The following is a 24,137-nucleotide window of genomic DNA, read 5'->3' on the forward strand; positions in this document are numbered from 1 at the left end:
TAAGGTATCCGACGATGGAGACAACAGACTGGCATACTGAGCTCTGTCGATCTCTAACACTTAGTATTATACCATGTTCCTCCTCCTTGCCTCCCCCCCACACTATTCCGATGCAATATTCCTCCTGCAGTAAGCCGGCGACATCCCCACCCCTCGAGACGAAGGTGTGTCCAGCGGAGCTCCGGAGCATAACAGCCCTCTCTACTATACCTACCGTAAACTACTCTTTCTCTGAACTTTCACCCTTTATCTAGCCCTTCTTTAGAATGCAATCGGCACACCTGTTCTCAGGTATGCTCAATGAAAAAGAGGGGTGGGGGGTGTCAAGCCAAGGAGAGGGGCAACTGCACGGTAATCGTTAGTCTGTTCTGCGCGTAACTCCTGTACCCACCGCGATAGACAACAGTATCTCTCTTGTGTGTGTATCTCCCTCCTGCCTTGATTGTTCAGGCGCGTACTTCAGCTTTTTTCCAATCTATCAGACACTATCTATCTGTATGCCCAGAAAGAATGACGAATACATGGACTAGAGGAGATCTAGAGGAGGAGTGTGTAGTAAGAGGAAAGAACACACAACAACAGCGTTACATTTTCTGAGACAAGAAACCACTTTCCCTCCCCCCCCCCGCCGGGCCTCAGCCACCGACCGGCTTTGGTCGGAAATGTTTGATAGAACAACAAACATCTCTTTCTTAGACATGAAATACCTATTAGTAGGAGGAAGTGTACTGTGTTCCATCCGGCCGGTAGAGTAGTGTAGCTTCAGATGGTAGGTCAAAGAATGGCGGAAATGCAACACGATTTAGTTCCTTATAGGTCATTCAGGTCTGATGTAGTTAACTGGTGCTGTTATCTAATCTATTGGTTTCTAGCTAGCTAGCCTCGAGAAAAGAAATCTATAGGCTGGGGGGATGGCCGGGGCTTGAAAGTTGATTTCATGGTGCATGGGTTGCATGGGTGCATGGTACCCCCCTCGCCTTTCTACTCATAACTACTCATTCTCTCTAGTCCACTTTCCTATTCCCCCCACTCCCGGTCTTCCTCCCCGCGGCCCCGCTGGGTGTCAATTCGTCGCAAAGCCAGACGCCGAACAAAATCCCGAAAAGCAAAAAGAAAACAGCAAAAAATGAAATAAAGAAGTCATTGCGCCCGGATATAGTATAGCGCCTAGTAGATATAGGGAAAGAGGGAACCAGTTTCCAAAGATGAGAAAAAAAATAAAAAACTGGAAAAGACAGGGCCCTCGGGATCCTTCCGGCTCATGCCGCCGCCGCCAAGTCGTTGTTGACCCTGATGCAGGCTAGGATCATCCGGGTGATGGACGGCGACGATGACATACTGCCACTACTGCCCATCTCGTCCAGGATCAACCACTGCTGCAGCGTACGCGGATGGGGAGGCATAGCGCCGCTCAGGAGGTTCCCCGTCCAGGGCCGCAGGGATTGCGCGCGTGCGACCATCCACTCCTCTTCGCTGCGCGCCAGCCACATCTCTTCCGGAGCCGGTAGGGGCAGTTGCAGTAGTGTTTCAGCTTGGAAGAGGGGGTAAGAGTAGACCACTCCCCCGGTCGAAGAAGAATGACCATGAAGATGATGTGTCCGGGTCGCCAGCGTGTGGATGATGTGCACGAAATAGATGTTTCGGCGCAGGGACTCGCTGAATTTCCAGCGCGTCCAGTTGGATTCTTCTTCGTGAGAGGTCTGGAGAAGACCCCCGTAAACAATGCATAGGCGTTGGACCAGCTGGCAAGGACGTGTTAGGTCAGCACGCGGCACTCTGGCTAGTCGGTTCTGGGAAACGTCAAGGATTCTCAAGTGTACACACCTTGCTAATGGATTGAAGAACTGGGATTGCTGCAACCACCCCTGCTCCGTGGTTGGACGGATCAGGGCCCTGCCTTGCACTAGCCAGATTGGATAGACAGGTATCGTCAACCAAATCGAGTATCTGGTAGATGCAGAGGGTGTGGAGGGGAGTAATGCAGCTCTCCATCCCACGGCGGAAATGGTCGAAATCGCCGGCGCCACCGTGAGCCCTCTCGTAAGATTCCGCACAGGTGACATAAGCTGACAGAATAGCCAGCGTATTTTCGGGAGGCTCTTTCAGCGTTTGCATGGCTTCAGCATGCAACTCGGGATGTAAAAACGGGGAGATCAGCTTCTGCTGCAGTGCAACCCCAGGATACTCTCTCAGCAGGCTGACCATGTCCTGTATCACATCATCGGCACAACTACCGGAGGAATTGCTCCCTTTGGACATAAACCCCTGGCCAAGAAGATTTTCAGACGCTGTCTCGGGATATGCAGTTAAAGGCAAGATCTCATCCTCATCATAAGTCGAGAATCCCTCGCTCCAAGCATATTCCGTATAGGCAGAAGAAAGTGACGCCATCGTGAACCCATTGTTCAGCGAATACGTTTCGCTCGAAAATGTTGCTGGCGTCGGCGGCATCATGGCCGCAGGTGATGATGCGGTAGTTCCATGCTGCGAATGATATTGCAACTGTGATTGGTGACCAAAATAGTCATCGATGAGGCCAGGCAGGTGGTCATTCAATTGATAGGCGTCAGGCTGCGCAGATACATAATCAGAGCCAGCAGGTGATTCGTAGGGCCAGTGATTTTGCGTCGGAAATACGGAGCTGTCACCGTGGCCGTGAGTCAACAAATCCACATTGGTAGAAGTGGCGGGACTCCAAGGAGACCTCGAAGTGTCATCGGGATTAGATGAGGTTTCCAGAGGTGGTGCTGACAGCGCCCACGGCCCATTTCCAGAAGCCAGAGTCAGCGGAATATAGAGAGAGGCGAGGGGTGAAGTGGTGGCCTGGTCAGGGGTTTCCTGAGGCATGACAGACTCGGATGCTGTTACAGGAACGCAGGATGCTGGATAAACGCAGGGCCTTCGACTTTGTAGGCACCGGCTGCAGGAAGGTCGAGTCATAGAGCAACGCAGCTTCTTCTGAGCACAGGCATCACAAGACTTCCGCTTCGACTGACGTTCCTGACCAATGTTCTTGATGCATCGGCGACGGTGCCTATCCCGCAAATCGCCTGTCGTGCTATCAGTAAAAGTAATTCGGATACCATTCCGCCTGTTTGTCACAGTGAAACACAAGACAAAGGATCACGACTTGATCGATAGAGATGTGGGGAGAAGAGAAGGGTAGCCTACGTCGACTGTATGTCTTGTTGCAGATTCCGCACCGGAAGTCCCCGTCAGCTGTAGGCTGTGAGGAGGGTGGCGGGAAACATTGATTGCTACCCAGTTGTCTGTGCTCTTTCTCTTCGGTGGGATGCATGCTTCAAGGTGAAATGAGGTGCCTGGGGATCTAGCCTAGCGTAGGTAATGGTGGGGACTGTAAAATGGGGAGATTAGCTGATTTAAAACCAACGGTGATCATGTCCTGAAGAACTGTGTAGACAAGGTTATCTGTCGCAATTCAGAAGGACCCTCTGAGGGAGGACAGGTGAATAAAGTATTGCCAGTCTGAGATCTCTCTTGGCAGACTATAATTGACTATGCCGATTAGTCGATTCCCTCTCTCGTCTTATCCGACGAAACTTGTTCGAAGCAGAAGCGAATGGATGGAAGGATTGCAATCCCTTCTTTTGCATGTCTTGCACATGCAAGGATAAGAAAAGATACCATAATGCGGACCACTGACGAGACGGAAACCGACCGAAATCCGAGTAAGGTAATTCCAGTCAAGGATTTTAATTATTGCAGATAAATTCTGGCTGTTTTAGGGGGGGCTGAGGCAGGTGGGGGAGAGAGAGAGGAGGAGGGGGGGTGTGGCCTTAGGCCCAGGGAAGTCAGAAGGCAGATTGAAGTCAGTGGATGAATGAATAGATGTACGAGAGCGAGGGACTGTGTGAGTGCCTCAGTGCCTCAGTGCCTCAGTGCCTCAGTGCCTCAGTGCCTCAGTGCCTCAGTGCCTCAGTGCCTCAGTGCCTTAGCGCCTTAGCTTTGTGCGTGCGCTGAGGATAGGCGAGGCGAACCGCAAATGGCGCGACAGCTGCTATACATCCTTTCGATCTGATATTGCTCTGGCTGCGGGTGATTGTCCCTCGTTTAGGGGGTCTCTGCTCCAATCAATCAGTCTCCGTGTCCGGCTCGGGTTCTTTTTCACCAAGAGACTTAATATGTAAGATAAGTCTTGGGAGAAGCCCTCCTACTCAATAATATTAATATATTCAATGTACTGTACTCACGGATGCAGAAACGCCACCCCGACCGGGGATCGTCCCTGCCCAGGCCTGACTAGACTAGTCTGAGTCGTCATGTCTCTCATCAGCACTGAGTAGTAAGTTAGCAGTTGCTGTTATAGGATGGCTTTCCGATCGAATAAGGTTAGTCGAATCTCCAGCCTGGAGCCTGGAGCCTGCCCAATTTGCGTACTTTTCGAGGCCACATCTACAGACTGCAACGGAATAAACTAATCGTGAAAATAATAAGAAATGAATGAAGGATTCCAACTCATGCAAATCCTCAAACTCTCCCCCTTAGCAAAAGGAAGCTAATGCTCCCACTACCCACCTAGCGCTTCCTGCGGGAGCATCCATTGATGTTGACGCTGGTCCATTCTTCATTTCCTCTGGATTTAATCAATACATTCGATCAAAATCAATTGAATTACTCTTGTTGGACTGCAATCCTGCTAGCTTACCTCCGTTTCAGGTTTTACCGTTGGTCACGGCGTATTTGTCCTACCCCCTGCTAGGACATGACGAACCTGAATCCTTCAGGCCAGAACCTAGCACTGTGCTGTCAGTGGCATGGGGGCCCACCAAGCTAATACACTGCATGTTTATTTCCGAATCTTCAGCAGATAATTCTGGTTATCGAGGTGGATGCATCGGGGGAAATGTGGATTCGGGCAGGCAGTACGGGGTAGTAGGAACTGATTAACGATGAGACACCGTAGCACAGCAGAACTCCTTCATCGGCTGCACCGATAGGATTCTGAAGCCATCTGACTTACATGAACCCTGCGTAAGCCACAGATACGAGGCTTATCCCTGGACACACTTTGGTAGACCCCTGATTGGTGGGCAGTGCTCAGGGTTGGTTTGGAAAAGATCGAGAGCCTCACACATGCACCTTGATTAGCCAGAATCGAAAACGTCATCCGTACTCCATCTTCGCTTAAATTGACCTTGGAGTAAATGTCACTGCAACAACAAACTCTGTACACACTTTCTCTCTGGAAGAGGTAAAGAGACAGTCTTAAGTTATTGGACGGAGCTTGAAGGATCGGCGTCTGCCTTGCGAAATTTCGATTGTAGTAGTAAATTCTCTTACCTGCCATTGCTGGCTTAGTGGTCTTTCTAGAGGCCCCCCCCAATTATAGGATTCCAGACTCCAACGTCCGCAGCCACCAAAGTACGGCGTTAACCGACTAATTAAAGGATAAAATCTTACCTCAGCACTTGTACCCACGCGCGGAAGAATCAGGAATCAACGTTTACCCACGCGATGTCGATCTTCAGGCTCAATGCGGATTCGATACCTTGCATATATTCACGGTTAGGGGCCGAGACCGTATATCAATCATGCTATCCGGTATCGTCTTACTGCGTTGTCGCATGGCTGGGCTTTGTGACATCGAATTGATTAGATGTCCAGTCGTTTCCTCGTTCCAAGGGAATCCGGCACTTGGCACAATGGTCTTCAAGAGCCTGAAAATCTTCGTCATTGTAGATGTACAATTCAGAAATAAGTCGAGATAAACCAAACTGGATTTGTGAACTCCGCGGACTATGGCTAGCTCAGTTTCAACCCAATAAGGTACTATACGTGCACTAGGTCGGCTCAAGCCCTATCCGTTTTATTCAGGTCATGTACCGGTACTTTTGGGATGTAAGAACGGTCCTTCTAACATAGAGCACCCACTTTTTGCCTAGTGGGAAGGAGAACAATACCTCCGCATTTGTTGATGATTATGTCCGACAACGCCTTCCAAAGTAGTTTTCGGCCGGCCACTGGAGTAATGCTCCCGCCTGCATCACGGTTAGTGGATACTCCAACAGCGGCGAGTTTACAGCAGGCCCATAGACTAGTGTATGCGCTGAAGCATGTTAGAATTATAATAAGTCCGCAAACGTAGAACCCCCGCACTCACTCGCAACTGCAGGAGAGCTAAAAGCAGACTGGATCAGTCTATCCCATCAATGAGTATCAGTGCTGAGCTGAAGAGACAGTTTTGGTCTGCGGTACACTCCGGGGTCTGCATGGTTTCTAGCGCGGAATGAATGCAGACTTTGGTCTATACCGGAAAGAGTCATTGAAGAATACCCTGTGCAGGTTAGCCAGACAGCCCGATCCAAATACATTGGTCTGGTGTTCATTCGTCTTAAGTGCCGAGATCGTTAGCAAACATTTTGCGACAATCCGCCAAGTAAGGCCAACAATCAACGTCATGGCCATAGCTTAGAACTTGAATAATGTCCACTTACTTGTGACTCAGCTGAAATTGCTAAGTTAATCGATATGCCGAATTCAAGGCCCGTTGGAAGGCCATCCAATAGGGGGACAATGGGGAAAGCTCCCCGTCATGGTCTAAATCAGATGTGATTATGGCGTCTCATTAATCATACGCTAGAATAGGAGTCTCGTGGCTTAGGTACTCACTGCGGCCTGAAACAAATCCGAATATCATTCTCATCGGCTCCACCGCAATGATGCTCAGTAGATGCAAACCGAAACTGCTTTGCTCGGTAAATCCGGGACTGATGCAATGCATGTTTATGCGGAATTCTTCATCAGAATCGAGCATATTCCATAAATCCATCGAAGTTGATGAATCAGTGAGTTACCCAATAGGAGGCATGGACTAGAATTGGCCAAGGACATTATTGGGTCTAATTTCCAACATTGACCGTGCCTTAGTGGAGTGCCCGCGGACTTTCACATTCCGGATCCGCGATAATCACTTGGAGGGGCAGGTCTAGGCAAAGGCGAGGGGGTTTGGGCTCCATAGAACACAATAATTTTTATACACCTCTCATTGGGTCGGGATAGCCTCCAAGCCACCAACTTTTGTTTTCCTTGTTTTCCTTTTTCTTTTCTTTTGCCGAACAGTTACGGGCACTGAAATGGAGTGTTGAACGGGAGAACGTCGAGGCTGCACACTGGTATGTGCCTGGAGATGGAACGGAGGCTAGTTAAAATCCGCGAAGTGAAGCAGACTCTTCCCTTCAATGCCGGGAAGCTTTTCTCCAGGCAGGTTGCCTCATATTTGCTTACTGTGCCGCATTACACCCAGGGATCCCGTATGTGTCTAGGACTCAAGACTGCGAATATAGTCCTTAACATGCCCCACCGACTAAAATATTACTGCCGTAGTGTTGTCCCAGTGCCTGGCCAGCGCCAGCGTGTGTTGGTGGCGCTTCGAGCATTAGGCGCCAGGACCACTCGATGCCAGGTAGGCGGTCCTTCTTCCCAATGTAGAAGAGAGCATCACATTTCCAAGAGGAGTAAATTCCCTACCACGCATTCGTCGATATAGTACTCTATTCGTCTCTGGTGGGGTTCAAGCCTAAGTTGTTTTGTTCGGGTTAATAGGTCGCGGCCAGAGATGCCCCATAACGCTTGCTCTGCAAGAGCACCACTCGTGATTGATCTAAGTGGTGCACAGGGATAAGTTATCGGCGACCAACTCAGTTCTCAGACCGTCTTCAAGCGGCCTCATGGCCTCCATAACATTTGATTAAAGGACTTTGTAACCAGAAGGACTTGATCGGACCGATGACGCGCACTTGATTGAGTAAGTCCAGAAGCGATTAATCCATGGCTGCAAATCCGAATGCCTCAGATAAATACCCAGCATCTCTCACTTCTCCCGGAAGAGAGGCCGGGTAATACTGGTGGCATCGGGAGCTTGGTTCTCAGTCTGTTGATCCTCCTGAGCAGCAAGTCGATCGTGGTCGATGAGGAGAAAGCCAAGATTTAGTGTCCATTAGCAGGTAGAGGAAACAGGCTGCTGCTGTTTTATTTGCCGTTCGAAGCACAACGTGGGCCTGGGCATGAGTAGTCCGGCGGACCCTGCGGCACAGACCGTCAGATGAGAAGTACAATAGAGTTCTTATGCCACCTTGAAGACCCTTGTCTGTCTCACCTACCAGCCAGCCTGCCAAGTCTGGGTGGCCACATTTCGGCTTCAGCTGGCGTAATCATCTGCCTTCTCATTATACAGTGGAGGAAAGAGTGGTGCTCTTCCAAAGCCTTGGGTGACATCTGTCGACCTTGGCGACAAGAAGTCGAGGAGAAGTCACAGCACACCACCTTGGTAGCGAGTTGATCGTTATCTGGTAGGTTCAAATAATTGGTGAACAATTGAAATGACATTGATTATGACAGATAGTGACTCTGTTCCGCGGACCCCGATCGTGCAAAAGATGGGTTACTGTGCTCCGTGTGAATGAGATGAGATGAGATGAGAGAAGAGGAGAGGAGAGGAAATGATGAGCAGCCCAGCTGGAGATGGGCTTCTCCTCCCGAAATGAGAGAGCCTTCAGTGACTGATTTACCCTACCCGCCGCAACAGTAAGCCGGCCCCTCCGACTCCGGAATGATTGTCGGCACTTGCAACCAGCCAGACATTCACTCTATCATCAAAATCTGAAGGCTCCTTCCAACTGTTTCCTGAACTGGACGCTTGTATTCAGACTGTTGAGGAGCTTTACGTGGTTCTGATCCGGGTAAGGTCAAGCTGTCGAAGGGGGCGGCGAGAGGTGTCTTTGGCCCGACCGGCAAACTAGTCCTCCTTGCGAAGCATCCAACAATCCTGCAGTCACTTGGCAAGAGTATGTCATTTCGAAGCGCTCTGTAAGCTAATCAGTGGGTTTTCACCTACAGTCGCACCTGGAGCACTGCAAGCCATGTCAAGCTCAATATCATCAGCCTCACGCTGGACTGTTGTACTTGATTGCCTCAATCTTCTACACGCCATTTCCCACAGTTTAAGCAAATGCTGCCTGTTCGTTCACTGGGCATCCTTGTTGTTGAATATCACATCCTTCTACCCTACTCGAAAACAAAAATAGTCACTGCGCTCGACTACATGCAGCACGAAGCTTCGCTCGAGGACGGTTCAATGGCAAAGTGCCCATCATCGAACGTGACTAGAATGGACGTGCACTATGTTTCCTCACGTCCATTTGGGTCCGATGAAGTTGCAGCTCGCTCCGATCACAAACGGCTATCTGCATCTGATCTCATGACTATACACTATATCCAACCGAGTCAGCAATTCTTCATAAGAACATCAATTGTACTTTGAGTTTTATGCTTTTGTGATTGCACCTGTCACCTTTTTGCGCAAGATCCGACCCCTCAATCAACAAGAGCATACGGACAACACTTTGACCTCCTGGATGTGTTTTGTCGCTCTGCCCTTGGACCGCTGGTTATCAAGCTCAAACCCATTGAAAGACTCTTATAAAAGGCACAGACTGTTCGGTATGGTTCTTCTTGGGTCTTGTGGCACATACTAAATAGATCTAAGTCTAATGTACGCTGCAACGCAGACATCACCCAGCTTTATCCCGCGGTCGCTATTCGAAACCATACGAATGTTCGTTAGACCGGTAGCATACTCAGCGCTTGCACTGAGCTAGGACACTTATTCATTAACCTTTGCTGTGCTATTTATATGTTGTGGCGGTACGGAGATCTCGGAACGCATCCTCGGTTCAAGGTCCGGCTTTGATCGGTGATGGGCGCTGACCGCATATGTCACTAATCCAGTGGCATGGCTGGTAGTATGGAACAAGTCATTCGTCTGGCTTAATGCAGGAGAGCGGGTCAAAGAGTAATCTTATTTGGCATCACCCGGTGCGATTGGGTTCTTTCCAAAGAGTTGCAATGGGCCCTGCTTCTGTCTATAGATGACATCTCTTGAACAGTGAATGTATCCGGTCTGTTCAAACATTGTCATTCGGCGAGGGAGCTGGGAAAGAGTCTATTGTCTTCACATTTCACAGCTCTGTGTATGCGACCTCGGATAGTCCATACAAGACTTCATTCTTATAAGCTCCTTCTGCTCTTGATGCTTTTTCGGCCTTGCCATCGGCCATGATCTTCGAACCGCCATCTAGGGCCCCTGTGCCCCCTACTGATGTCCTTTCTTACAGTTTCTCAGACCCGATCTATGACAGGACTGCCCCTGTAAGGACACCACCTATTATTCTTCTTTTCGTCCGGCTCTAACCTTGGCAGATTTATGTGGATGTCCATGAGCCCTCTCGATCCATTTGCTACGACCAAGCCCGTCGCATCGTCCGCCAGTTGATTGCTGGTCTTCATGCCTGGGGCGTGCGGAAGGGAGACTGCGTCAATATTCATTCATTCAATGATGTACTGAAACCATTGATTGCGCACTGCACACCACTTGAGCATGGCTGAGACTCCACTAGATTTACTACCCTATGCTCGTGCTCGCCATTGTCGGTATAGGAGGCATTTTCACAGGCTCTAACCCGGCTTATACACCTTTGGAGCTCAGGCACCACCTGCAGACCGCGCAGGTTCGCTTTATTATCACCGAGCCTGAGCTCTACAGTCCTATCCGAACAGCTGCGCATGATCTGAATATCTTCTTATCACATGTGCGCATCTTCAACACCAGGGGAGAAACAATTCCCGAAGGGACCGTGTCCTGGACCGATCTGTTTGAGCATGGCAAAAAGGACTGGGAGCGTATCCACGATGGGTCCATAGCGGCTCAGACTACAGCTGTTCGGCTATTTAGCAGCGGAACAACAGGCCTGCCCAAAGCCACTGAAATCACTCACACAAATCTGATTGCGCAACATGAGCTCGTGTTCGAGTTGCATCATCGACCATATTGGGTAATTGGCCTTGTATTGTACTACACCAAACTCGATTCCAAAGTAACATAAGCATATTTGAAATAGGTTTCCCGCGTTGTGCCTACCCCTCTCTTCCACGCTGCCGCCGTGCCTTCCACCCATTTTGGCAGCCTCAAAGCCGGCCACACCAACTACATCATGAGGCGTTTCGATCTCTTACTCTTCCTGGAAACTGTGGAGAAGTACCATGTGACCGACTTGGCGGTTGTTCCGCCCGTTGTCATCGCCATCATCATGAGCCCTCTGTCCTACAAGCGGAGGTACTTGAGGTCTATCCGAACAAGCTCGATCGGCGCTGCGCCCATTGACCAAGGAACACAGAGGCGGCTCCAACCGTTGCTAGGTGACGGGGCACCTTGCACGCAAGTCTGGGGAATGACGGAGACAAGTTGCATCGCAACTACGCTTCCGTATCCAGAGCAGGATTACACGGGATCTGTGGGTCGCCTGATTCCGAACCTGGAAGCTAAGTAGGCATTTCTAACCTTCTCTCCTTCGTCTATGAAACGCCATGGCTCACTCGTGCGTTAAACAGGTTGATAGACCACGCGGGAAACAACATCTCCGCATACAACGTTCGCGGCGAGATATGTGTCCGAGGTCCAACTGTAACACCGGGATACTTCAACAACTCCGCCGCGAACAAAGAATCGTTCGATGAAGACGGATGGTTTCACACTGGTGACATCGGATACTGTGAAGCGGAAACAGAGAAATGGTACATCGTGGATCGAGAGAAAGATTTGATCAAGGTCCGTGGGTTCCAGGTCGCTCCACTGGAGCTAGAAGCTGTGCTGATATCACATCCGCTCATTGTTGATGCGGCTGTCATTGGTATCAAGCATCTGGTCCCAGGGACGGAGTTGCCCCAGGCGTATGTGGTGCGACGACCAAGAGATGGAGATCGGCTCACAGAAGAGAATGTGAAGAGCTATCTCTTGCAGAGACTAGCGAGCTACAAGGCTTTGACCGGAGGAGTCAGATTCGTGGATGCAATACCCAAGAATGCGAGTGGAAAGATTCTAAAGAGGCTGTTGAGGGAACAGAGCCAAAAGGAGGTCGAGGCCGGCTGGAGACCGAGGTTGTGAGGGTGTGTGCTACTGGTACTTGTGTCGCAGGAAGCACTTCAGTCACGAAGCTCATTTAGAGCTCATTTTAATCATAAAGGTCAAAGGAATAACCAGACCACCCTGTAATCTCTGTCCGGTCTTGTACAATTCGCATTCCAGGCGTTCACTCCGAAACTCGCAAGTGGAACAAGTACAGCACCAGGCGGTGTGGTTTTCTGCCACCATTTTACTTGCCGCCCAATGCCCATAGCATCCCGGAGCAACCCGCACTTTCTGCCGTGTTCTCCGCTGTTATGTGCCAGTCTTTGCAGTCACCTCGACTGTGGAACTCGAATATACCTCTTCAATGTCTTCTTCACGCTTCTCGTATAACCCCTTTCAGATGATACTCTTAAGGCGCAATCATTGTCAGCACGACATGGTTGCAAATCTCACCAAATGATATCATCAATCTATATCGGGTCAGTCCGAAAGTGCCGAAATCGGCACTTTCGGATAGTTCCAGATGCTATATCATAACCTCATCTGCCTCAGCACTGATCAACAAAAACTATACACCGTCGCTATGATGAATATATACAAACAGCAGTCCGCGCGACTGAGTCACAGTCTAGCTCGTGGTCATCCCACGGTCGCAGTACTTTATCAAGCCCTCGAGCCACCTGTTATTAACGGTGCCCGCAAGCCTCGCAAGCCTGGTGGTAGAGTAACCTTTCCACTCACTGTTCACTTCCATTGTGAAACTGAAACTGACACCTTGTTGCAGGCTACCAAGACTCAGGCGCAGACATTGCTTACACGCTTCGTAAGCATGGAGTCTGCGTCCTCACTCCCACAGCATCTCCAAATCCTTCAATACAGGAAGGCTGGTGCTTCCCCGACACCGAAGAAGGTATTCTCTCCGCCGTACAGCAAGGTGCTACACACCTCTGGGCCAATACGGTCTTGTTCTCCTCGCATCCACTGCAGGTGTCGAAATCACTGGTTTCCAACGACCCTCTTTATGTCGTCGGACAACCCCCAACGCTGGTGGAGGACTTTGACGACAAAGCCTATCTGAACGAGCAGCTCCGCAAACACGGCTCCTTCACTCTCCCGCAGTCCTGGCTTCTCCGCGCCACGGACAACATTGCCACCATTCTGGACTCTATCCCCCATTATCCCCTCATTGGCAAACCCGTTCGTGGCCGTGGTAGCCACGGCGTGAAGCTTTGTCGCGATCGTGCAGAGCTTGAGGCGCATGTCAACACATTGGTGCAGGAATCCCCTGTGGTTCTGATCGAGGAATTTCTCACCGGCGAGGAGGCGACTATTACGGTCATGCCGCCGTCCGCGGATCATGATTCGCACTGGAGTCTCCCCCCGGTCACGCGATTCAATCATGTCGACGGAGTGGCGCCTTACAGTGGCGCGGTGGCTATTACTGTCAATTCGCGCACGGTGACTGCGGACGAGATGAAGGACGCATCGTATGGTTCCGTGATGCGGCAATGCGAGCAGATTGGGAAGTTAATCGGGGCTACCGCACCCCTACGTATCGATATCAGAAGGTTCCGCGAGGGATCTGAATTCGCGATTTTCGACATTAACATGAAGCCTGTATGTCTCTCTTGTCTACTTTCCAACAATTGAAAGGCTAATCTATGTGGTCTAGAACATGACTGGCCCTGGCCGTCCTGGCCGTGAGGATCAGGCCAGTCTCTGTGCCCTCGCTGCCGCTGCTATCGGATGGGATTACGGAACCCTCCTGCAGCATATTCTCGAAGGCGCAGTATCACTGGACCAGTTTCGGAACTACAAGAACCCATTCTCGCGGTCTTAATATCATGCAATTGTTGCCAGCCAGGCACGAAGCCTCCTTCGCCTCGCCTTATTCTTCTACCTTCGCTTCGTCTACCTTTTGGGACTCTTTCTCTCCTTCGGTTTCTTTCTCTTTCTTGACAGCAACCATCTGTTTTGCCAACTCATCCCATCGATAAACCGCGCCGTCGCCCACATTATACCTATAATAATTATTTGTCCCACCCGGTACTACCGCCTTCCGGAATGTGATATTAATTCTCCCCTGGCTCCCCTGCGCCCCCTTTCGCTTTGGAATACTATGCAACCAATTAGCCTGTGTCTCGCCCCTCATGACGATCATATCCCCGGAGTTGAGCGGGAACTTGAGCGGCTTCCCTGCGTCGACATCACTCCCGGCCACAGGTTTATGCTTGAGCATGAAGTCCCGCTGCCCGCCAAGCGAGATGGACGCGATCGTGGGGTTCGGCCCCAAGAACCGCTCATCGTCCGAGTGATATGAGATGCTGTCATCGCCCGTGGCGTAGTAATTCACCAGGCAGAAGTTGTAGTGGGTTCCGTCGGCGGTGGCGGCCTCGACAGCCTGGCGGAGGACATCGAGACACGGCGGGATGGGGCGCGGGGGATGGTTGTACTTGGTCTTGTCTTTAAGCGTGGTTGGTGGGGCGCAGGTGCGGGCTTCTACGAGAGAGAGTGTGGGATTCTGGGTTTGAGTCAACTCGGACCAGGAGTTGTCGTTGCCGATAGGTTTCGTATCCTGTGAACCCGGTATGAAAATGCTTGTCTCGTCCACGCCGAAGACGGTCGTGTAACGTGGCGTGTTGATCAGTGTCTCCGTTGGGCCGCGGCGGATGGTGTACTGCACGCGATAGAAGGGGAGCTCATTCCGGAGGAAGTTGAACAAATTGCGGGCGATCGGCGACGGGATGAACGGCTGGAAATACAGCAGGTCGAGGTGTGGCTGGTTGTTGATGACTTGCGGGGGCCGAACACGCTCGAGATTTGCGATCGGCTTGAAGATATGCGAGGGGAGGTCACGAATAGGCATGGGGTAGTTGGGGTGGTGCGTGCTCGAGACGGGGGTGGGAGATGGCGAGTCGGATGGTGGTGTAGCTTCCGGATCGGGCTTGGGCTTCTTCACCGGGATGGGTTGGAAGAAGGAATTGATTCTTTTGGACATGATATAACTCGGAGTTGAAGCTTAGTCTCGTCAATTGAGTCGCTTTGGGCTATAGCTGAGCTTTCGCAGTCAGGTGAAGACCTAGAAAATTAAGCTCGAGGCGTGAACGCGCGAAGGTAAGATCGCGTCAGTGGGTGATGTCATAGTTCCCAGCTATTGTGGATCGGATCGATCCGAATCGTCTCTAGTAAGGAACTGCGCGGGTCTAGACTCTACACTTTTTTCTGGCGTGAAGTTATGGCGTAACTTTCTTTTCTGGCTGTGTTCTCCTATGTCTCGTTCTCCCTCAACATCACGTTTCATTTTCATTGCATGTTCAAGCTGTTGATACTACGGAGTACTACGTCGCAAATTGATTTGACGATCCTGCGTGATGCCGGGGAGGATCTGCGAACAGTTCACCCTTGCAGCTTGAGGTGGTCAAGTGGCAGGGAGATCGCATTTCGTCTATAATGATACTACTTTGTAGTAAGACCGTAGTTTCTCTTGATTTATACTCGTGGAGACAGTTGCCCGCTAGAGGTGTATGCGCAGGATTGCGCCTGAGATAGCACTAAGATTGCTGGATATCATACCCGGCACCGTGGTACAATATTATATATCATGTATGAGCTCAAACATTGAAACTCGAGTGATTTCTGAGCTGGTTACTCCACCAGCCTACATGTAGGGAGCAGTTTTATTGCCCCCATTCATCATGCACGGGGCGTAAGAAGTGATTTTCAGTCCATGCGCATTTCCTCTATTATGGCCAACCACAGTCAACAAATCACATATTTCCCTATTCATCTCTGTTGTGAGCATCCTGGGATGCCTTCCGCTTGGTCCCCGCTTTGCCGAACATAGCGTCAAGCTTCGTTTGCCCCTTTTCGTGCTTCTCAACCTTGACTTTCTCCAATGCCAGCACCGGAGGCAGTCCCTGGACGCGATGCTTTGCATCCTCCAGCAGCTCGATCTCTCTCTCCCGCTGTTTCTTGACGGTCGGAACCGACCACGAGTTCGATGAGGCCGACTTATACGCGAGCTTATACTTCGAGCCGGTCAGATGGGTCTCGTAGGTATTCGCATCGACTTTCTTGACGTGCTGCCCAGGGTAAGCAATGCCAATGCTGATCTCTACACACCTGGAAGAAAAAGAAACACGCACATACCTGATGTCCCACAATTAGCCAGTGATACTCCGTTCCCACCGGTGCACCGCTTCCCTCCGGCGCTCTTTTTGCCCGTCGCTTGTTCGTCTGGTAATCGATACGCCAGAGGTCCGGCTCCTCCTTCGTCTCCTTCCACGTTCCCTCATCATACTTCCAGGTATGCGAGCCCCCGACGGCCATCCCGGAATACACTTGACCGTTGAACGACTTGAGCGCGTTGTAGGCTGTTCCGCTTCCGCCTGCGTATCCCGCCGCATGCATAGCCAGCTGTTCGCCAGTGCTCCCTGTCTCCTCGGGCATCTCGTCTTCGTCCGCAAGGTCCGGCGCCACTGAGTCATGGTCTTCAGGCTGACGTTCTGTGACTCCCCCGCCGCCTGACGCAGGGTCTTCCACGCAATGAGCGTCATCTGCGACTGCAGCATCCTGCTCGGATCGAGGCGGAGAAGGTAGCTTCTGTGATGACCGGGTATTTCTTTTGACGCGCTTATTCGGCATGTCGCTTACTGGTGGAATATCATAAAAGAAGGACGGATATTCGATAGCTAGGCTGGATACCTAATAGTGGCTAGTTCGAAGTCGAAGTGGTCGTGAAGGAGGAAATGGCGAAGAGCGAAAGTAGGAGCCATGACGTCACAGGTAGCACATGCCGCGAGAGGAGAACTTCCACAGGTTGAATGGTGGTTGTGTTGACCTCAACCCAATCTACCTCTTGTACCACTAACCTTTTTTCCCCCCACGATGGCAACAAGCTTCCTTTTTACAAACATTCCACCTACCTACTCATGACTCGACGTCAATCCGTTGCTAAGAATAGCCTCCGTGATCTGTCCAAGAGCTTGCTAAGCTCTTACGTTGCGCGATGAGTCGTTTCGAGGCAGTACACCTGCAATCTGCTGATCTGAAAATCGTCCCCGCGCTGGACATTGGTTGGACATTGGTTGAATGTGAAGGGAATAATGGAGTTGGGACACGTCTACCACTCTGCGGTGTGCGTGGATTATCTATGATCGCCAGCCCCAGTCAAGCCACAGTTCATCAATGAAAGTTGCAGCCACGGATGGACAAACGTCATCTCCTGTTCTGATGCGAGTGAGTCAGTGACTGGAGGAGGATAAGTTGTTGCCTCGAGAACTGTAGGTAGCGATGATGGCCATTCGGGACGGGCGGGAAGAACCGGTGGGTGGAGTCGTCCTCACAATCCCATGATTAACCTGCCTGCACTCTTCTTTCTCTACACCTGACAGTCGGTCACCCGATGACGATCATTTTTCTTCTTCTTTTCCTTCTCTCTTTCTTCTTTTTTCGCCGTGCTTGAACCTTTTGCACATCCCGAAAGAGGGGCACTCACTGTGGCCCAAGGCAACGGACCAACCCCCTTCCATCCCACGCATCCATCAGCATCATCGGCTTCAATCAGCACCAATGTCTCCCTCTTACACACCTCCCTTTCAGGATGACGGACGAACCGCTTTTCCTCTCACAGAACGTTCCCCGCTTATCCTCATGTATTCTCATCAATCACAGGGTCCGCCAATCCATCAGAATATTGCTTGCGCGGCGGAAGTCGATGTCGCTGCCCTTGCTCTGGCTGATGCGCCACCATACCAGTCCCGACAGTTGATCCCCATCCATGATCACCAACCCCCGCTTGTCCCGGTACAATGACCTATTGAGGAGGCGGGAAAAGCGCGGAATAGTCGACATACCATTTCAAGGGCTGATGGGTCCTACCGTAGAGGACTCATACTCATAAATATGCTCTTTCTTTTCCCCGGACGTCAGCGGCGCCTCGCGCCCTTTATCCGCTGGACATAGATATCTTTCTGACCGAACCCCTTCCCCCTCCGTTGCAAAAACCATACTGCTTCGACATCCCTGTCTGGCGCATAACTGAAACTGTAATCAACGAATCCGCATTCTCGACTACTGCAACATCCGTGCCTTTCTCATCTCCCGTCTCGTTGCTTTTTCTTTAGGGGTTTCTCTTTATCCTCAGACATCCTTTGCCCCTCGATTCCTTTTAAGGGTCCTCCCTCCTCTCCACCTGGAGAGGCTACACGGAAACCATATCCGTTCAGACCTTCTTTCCAGCCCTCCTATTTTTTCTTCTCACACTCATTTTCTTACTCGACCGTGAGAATCTGGATTTTCGGTCAATATCTGCATGCACGTACCTCTATGATCGACCGCTTTCCCCATATTTGAATAAAGTTCTCTCCGCGTCCCTCGTGACCACGCACACGACCTCCGCCCCCAGCCGACTAAGAGCGAAGTAAAAGAGGTCAAAAAGCGAGCTTCCCCAGTTCTCGAAACACGACCGAGGCAAATTTTTTTTTCTTTGGATCATCCTTCAAGGACAAAACTCCCAAACACACTTCTCTACACATATTCACTACATTTAAACACATACACAATATGCGCGACATGCCGTCCCGATTCATCGAGATCCTTGACCCCAGCGATGGCCATCCTCGCATTTCCGACTCCGACGTGCGACTTGAAGATGTTCTCGCCGACCACGAAGCCTTCGTCACCCGACCGCGATCATCTACACAGTCTTCCTCAAAAGCCAGCATAGACAAGGATCGCATAGAGCGGGACAATCTGTCCTCGCCGGGACAGCGGTGGAAACGCCTCAGCAACATCCTTGTCCCTAATCGACGCGCCTCGACTTGAAAGGATGCACTATCCACACCACAATTCCGGCTACAGGCGTTCAATCATTAGCGACAATGACGTCCGCGAGGAGCGGTCCCGGAGACCCTCTCACGCATAACATTACCACTTTACCCTCCTTACGATCTCCACTATGCTACAACACAACAACATGCTGGTGTACATGGCAACACAAACAACCACGCGACGAATCACTAAACGAGACAAGACGAAACGAACTCCTTTTTTTTATTCTACTTTCTCGAATTCATGTTTCGGAGTTTGGAATCTAGACATGGAGTAGATGTCACTACAATTTACTTTATTTCCGGGATGGGACTCTGGTTTTGGGTTTCACTTTAGCGCAGGAGTAGGCACAGGCAAACACAATTAGGGTGTTTCTTTTTAGGGTGAAATCTTCTATTCTTACAAGACGATGGATCGAAGCATGGTTTCAAACAATCTACAAAACTTGGATTTATTTTTGCGAAGCTCCCGGATCATGAACAATCATGACCTGTTCCTTGCCTCTGGGTTCCTTGGTTCGGTGGTTTGGATTGTCCATGTGACTGACAACCCCCACTAGGTTCGGCTCCTTTTCATTTGCCTTCATCTATAAGACCCGACTCATCATTATACCCATCAGCAAGAATTGACTGATGCCCGAAACCCTTCCTTCGCCCCAACCCCAACCCCGAAAATCCAATTCCCCCCACCGCCCACCCATCCTTTGCCCCCACCCAGCCCCCCCATGCGGTGAGTTAAGTATTGAGTAAGTCCATAGACTAGTGAGTGAGTGAGTGAGTGAGTGAGTGAGTGAGTGAGTGAGTGAACAACATGCCCCGAACCAGATCCAAGTTACTACGTATTCCACATCCAGAATAGTTGAAGTTATGGGTTCAATGGAATTCAGTGGTCACAGTCTAGACTACGTAGAACTACGTAGACTCCGTACCACCTCCGCCTTACTGGGTGTGCGAACCCCCCGGCAAGTGGATACATTGACATCATCTTTTGCCGAGTTGTGTTGCCCCGGGCTCGTTAGTGGCGGCTACTCATAGTTAGGCTGGGCTGAGCTTCGCTCGCTACCGAAATGTGGTTCGGGCAATGCTGGGGCCGGACTACATAGTATGTAATATGTAATGGCTCATGGGGTTTAGTTGGTTGGTGAGGTGGTCGGTTGGGAATGCATTGTTGTTGTTGTTGTTGTTGTTGCACGGCAGCAGAGTACATACTGTTGAAGTTACTACTATGCAGGTGTGACTAATTTTTTAACCGCGTCGCGGAGCCTTTCGATTCTAGAGTCAATCTGAATTGATGTGGTTGCAGATCTATGCTAGGCAGGTCGGAACAATGGCTTTGTTTTCGGGGGTTTCGGGGGCGGGGGGGAGGGGGTTGGGTTCTAGACCTACCACTAGCCAGCTACTCAGTAGAAGTCAATAGTAAGCCAGCGGGAGTACGGTAGTTAGTTCAAAGGCTGAACAAGGGCGTTGAACTCAATTGCTTGGGTGTCTGGAAGGCCCGGGGCCCGAGGGCGCTAAGCTAACACTACCGTGGATTTGCACACTCGCTACGGGTCGCGGATCGGCGCCTGCTTTTTTGGAACGTCGCTTATCCTCAGTCCTCACCTCACAGTGGTTCGTGGTTTTGCTTGTTCGGGGAAGAAAATCTGGCGATCGGAGGATCGGATGGTCGGGAGGATGGAAGAAAAATAGAAGGAGGGTTGGTTTGCTTTCGTCTGTATTGGTTGCTCTCCTTAGAAGGTAGCCAGGGTGAGAGTTTAGGTTGACAACACGTGGAGAATTGTTGTCTTCGGCTGTATCTTCTCCGATTCCCGACCGGCGATCTCATCGGTTTTAGGACTGCTTGGATTGGTCTGCTATGTTCTGCCTGGGGATTCTCAAGTTTAGTTGGATGATCTTCATCCTACATGCACATCTACATATGGCACAACCGTTGCCTCTCCGATAAGCCCATTATCCACTGTTCCGGGCAAGCCACCGTAGGCTCTGAAGACATTTGCCGGGTACATGCCGCCTGTCCAGAGCTCATCGAAGATCGAGCGGAGGTAGTTCCACATCACGGACGGAACCTCTACAGTAATCTCGTTGGCGCCGGCGTGAAGGTACGGACTGATGTTGATCTTCGGGGCCTGGTAGTCGAAGGGCGGGACGCGGTGACCGTTCACGTAGACTCGCGCCCCGTTGGTGGCTTTGGGTAGAAGGAGGTATGCGCCTGAGGCGGATGCTGAAGGCGACCATGCCAGGCTGTGGGTGTAGTAGCCTATTCCGGAGGCGTTGGCGATGGCGGGAATGTCGCGCCAGGAGACGAGGGAAGTGAGCCTGTGAGTGGTGTTGTGTTTGAGCGCGATCGTGGAGGCATCGCTGATATTAAGAGGGTGGTTCCAATGCTCGACGGTGAGAGTCCAGTTAGAAAGAGCGATCCTTGGGGCGACGGTGCGGTTAGTGAGTTGAGTGATGGTTTTACCGTTGGAGAGTGGCAGTGATATCTTTGCAAGGCTACTGGACGAAACGTGCAGATGAAGGCTCCCTGCTTGAATATACTCATGCCCAATGATTGAAGGGGGAATGTCGGTGGTACAGAGTGATGTCGCAGACGTCGTGGTATCCCTGAAGACCAGTATGGCGGTCTGGTTTGCAGCAAAGGAGAAGGAAACTATCGTGCGTCCGAATTCTTGTTGATATGCCAAAAGTGGGCTCTCTTTGCCAGTCCACGGATCTAGTGAGTAAGGCTGTTTGGTGGTTGCGACACTTATTCTGCCAGCAGACTTGACCAGGTCCGACAGGATGAAAAGATACTCTGTGCCGTCGCTGTCAGTTCTCCAGGTAGAATACCAGGTCCCATCGGCCTGCACTTTGACCCTGGGCGAGATGCCTAAAGCTGAAATCTTGCTAGCTGCTTGACCAGCAGCGACCGTATAGACATTCTGGGTAGCCTGCAGAGAGGCCAGCTTTGCCCGAGTGGCAGTCTTAGTCCCATCTTCTGTGAAGTAGATGTTGGGCAGCCCATCTGATAAGATTACAGGAAGACCTGCACGGGCATAATCTTTGATATGGCTGATGGCATCAAGAGTGAGGTTGCTCGACCTAGGGATAATCATTGCGCGAAACTCGGGGCCATCCGGTGCCAATGACCCATTCTTCACATAAGCTTGAGGCAAGGCGAAGTTCTCGGGTGACAAGTAGACATAGGTGTAACCTTTTCCTGTTAGAACGCAAAGTCCGCGAATTTGAAAGAGAAAACACATACCATGCTCGATCAGGTCACTCTGGTTATAGAGTGTGCCCAAATACGGATCAGATGCGGAGTCCTTGCTGTAGACGACCAAGTCAACTTTCGGGATACCCTTTCGCTGTGAGTATTGTAACCTCGCAATGTGATTCAAGGCTTCTGAGAATCCGTGGTTCCAGTATGGCTGCTTCTCAGAGTATGAGTCTGAAAACAGATAGTAGAACGCTGTATAGCCTGGCCACGTCGTATTGTAGTAGTCTCCAGAGTAAGATTGTCCATGCAACACGACCTGATTAACGCCCCCTGCAGCCGCTCGATTGACCTGCCACAGAAGCTCTGTGATCGTATGGCTATATGCTTCGGTTATGACAGCGCCAAGCTCGTTCGAGATGACTTTCTTTCCTGCTAAGATTGCAGGACCAGAGAATTGCCGATAACTGTCAACATTGTTCTGGTGCTGCAAGCTCTCGCACTCCGGTGCATTTACATACGGGACATTAGCCAAGACATCAACAGGTAGATTGTAGCCAACCTGAGACGAGTATTGTAGGTTCATCGCGTTGGTCCAGTTCGTGTAGTGCTCCACGTAGGCCCGGTATCCCTCCATTAGAGCACCACGGAAATCATTCACATATCCCTTTCCTTGGTCTGGAGTATCTAGTAGGCACTGTATCGAACCCGGTGCAGCGTTTTGAATGCCAATGTTGTTATTGCCGAAAATGAAGAGTGGTAGATAACGCTTCAGGTCATAGCCATATTTGTCATAAAAGACTTTCGGCAGCGACGGCGTCCACGACATGTTCGAAATCGCCTCGATACTGTCCTCCCAGCCTGTCGACTATCAGCTATGTTCGTCCCTTGGTGTGGCAGGAATGCTTACCATAGTTACCGACCTCGGACAGAAGCTTCTTGATCTCAGCGTCCTCGAGCAAGTAGTCATCGCAGAACCTGGTAACCACCTGTGCTCCCTGCGCGCTGAAGTGATCGACAATGTAGGAACCATTGTCAAAGATTGTCCCGGTCATGTTTGAGTTGACTGGGAGATTTTGCGTGTGTGACAGGTACTGGTAAAATGCAAAAAGCAGATAGGTTTCGCCGTGAGACGAAGGAAGCTCCAGATGAACGGTGCCTTCTGATGATACATTGTCTGTCCAGTCCTGTAGTGTTGCATTCTTGAGCACGTATTGCATATGGTCCTCTACTGCCACGGTGTATAAAGCCGTAACGGTCTGGCCTGTGATGTTCCAAGCCGAAAGGGCTTGAGCAAACAAGTGCCACCAAATCGCCTGTATCCCAGCCTGGAAGCCTGCCGTCATAGGTTCCGTTCGAAGGTATAGCAACTGTGTATGGAGCCTTATGATTCAAGTTCAACATGTTAGTATGCACAAAAGCGCATAATGCCCTTTCTCTTACTTACCAAATCCCACTGAAGCCCCTCATCATCATACCGTGCAGGCACTCCCTGACCCTGGTTAGGGCCGAGGGGAAAGTCCATGGCAAGGCCGGCCTCTTTGTGAGCCTGGAGAGCAGCTTTGAACATCTCGAGGTACGCCGGCGTGCCGAAGCCGTAGGTCACCCAGTCCGCCCCTGGTACCTCGGAGCCATAAGCGTAGAATGGGAGGAACTCAACACCACCAGCACCCAGAGCCCCGGCATCTTTGATATTCTGTTGGACGAGTCCGGGGTCCACACTGGCATCCGGCAGCCAGTAGCGGAAACGAGGACGTGCGCGAGGCGCTGGATTCTGAAACGAACCGAGGTCGTCATAAGGTCCAGTCGTCTTGTGAGCGAGTGCAATGCTCGGTCGTGAGAGCAACGCGGTAATCAGAAGCGAGGCCAAGCGCATTTTTATCAATGGAAAGCTGCGATTGCACACTGTGCTGGTGCTTATGGGTTCTCATGATGAATGTTTCTCTGCTTTATACCTCAGTTCCATCACAGCTCTCACACAGGTTCGAGGCTCGGTTGGCCCTACCCCGAGATGCTCGTTGTGACCCTGTATATTCGGACAGGCCCATGTCATGGACGAATACTTGGAAAGGAAAGAGATAGACAGGCTCAGGATTAGTGAACGCAGGCTCAGCAAAGCATCAAGTCAGAAAGGCAAGAAACCATTGGCGCTGTAGGAAGTCTGCATGAACGATAGTGCTGACGCGAT

The 24,137-nt window shown here is 50.9% G+C and overlaps 6 protein-coding genes across 6 annotated transcripts; 2 read left to right on the forward strand and 4 right to left on the reverse strand.

Annotated features, from left to right (window-relative positions):
• Positions 1-851: 851 nt before the first annotated feature.
• On the reverse strand, positions 852-3,783 carry ASPACDRAFT_77277 (uncharacterized protein). The gene is made up of 3 exons (XM_020204926.1): positions 3,172-3,783; positions 1,825-3,050; positions 852-1,742 (listed from the first exon to the last, which is right to left on the reverse strand). The coding sequence occupies exons 1-3, from the start codon at positions 3,296-3,298 to the stop codon at positions 1,260-1,262; spliced, it is 1,836 nt and encodes a 611-aa protein (XP_020057899.1). The 5' UTR covers positions 3,299-3,783; the 3' UTR covers positions 852-1,259.
• A 6,291-nt stretch (positions 3,784-10,074) lies between these two features.
• ASPACDRAFT_41824 (acyl--CoA ligase) lies at positions 10,075-11,959 on the forward strand (the record flags this gene model as incomplete). Its single annotated transcript, XM_020200992.1, has 5 exons — positions 10,075-10,167; positions 10,219-10,356; positions 10,416-10,850; positions 10,917-11,341; positions 11,407-11,959. 5 exons carry the CDS (start codon positions 10,075-10,077, stop codon positions 11,957-11,959), a joined length of 1,644 nt encoding a protein of 547 aa, XP_020057900.1.
• Positions 11,960-12,509: 550 nt separating this feature from the next.
• ASPACDRAFT_25981 (uncharacterized protein) lies at positions 12,510-13,763 on the forward strand (the record flags this gene model as incomplete). The annotated part of the gene is made up of 3 exons (XM_020199377.1): positions 12,510-12,642; positions 12,708-13,540; positions 13,596-13,763. 3 exons carry the CDS (start codon positions 12,510-12,512, stop codon positions 13,761-13,763), a joined length of 1,134 nt encoding a protein of 377 aa, XP_020057901.1.
• Positions 13,764-13,877: 114 nt separating this feature from the next.
• On the reverse strand, positions 13,878-14,921 carry ASPACDRAFT_8536 (alpha-ketoglutarate-dependent dioxygenase AlkB family protein; the record flags this gene model as incomplete). Its single annotated transcript, XM_020206116.1, has 2 exons — positions 13,878-14,419; positions 14,507-14,921. Coding segments are annotated over 2 exons (957 nt in total), but the record flags the coding sequence as incomplete, so codon positions are not given.
• A 781-nt stretch (positions 14,922-15,702) lies between these two features.
• ASPACDRAFT_59247 (uncharacterized protein) lies at positions 15,703-16,567 on the reverse strand (the record flags this gene model as incomplete). The annotated part of the gene is made up of 2 exons (XM_020203429.1): positions 15,703-16,005; positions 16,073-16,567. 2 exons carry the CDS (start codon positions 16,565-16,567, stop codon positions 15,703-15,705), a joined length of 798 nt encoding a protein of 265 aa, XP_020057903.1.
• A 4,183-nt stretch (positions 16,568-20,750) lies between these two features.
• Positions 20,751-23,780, reverse strand: ASPACDRAFT_1076 (uncharacterized protein; the record flags this gene model as incomplete). Its single annotated transcript, XM_020195306.1, has 4 exons — positions 20,751-21,946; positions 21,998-22,810; positions 22,860-23,237; positions 23,393-23,780. Coding segments are annotated over 4 exons (2,775 nt in total), but the record flags the coding sequence as incomplete, so codon positions are not given.
• Between the last annotated feature and the right edge of the window lie 357 nt (positions 23,781-24,137).

The sequence above is a fragment of the Aspergillus aculeatus genome (genome assembly GCF_001890905.1).
Source record: "Aspergillus aculeatus ATCC 16872 unplaced genomic scaffold ASPACscaffold_5, whole genome shotgun sequence".
Lineage (NCBI taxonomy): Eukaryota > Fungi > Ascomycota > Eurotiomycetes > Eurotiales > Aspergillaceae > Aspergillus > Aspergillus aculeatus.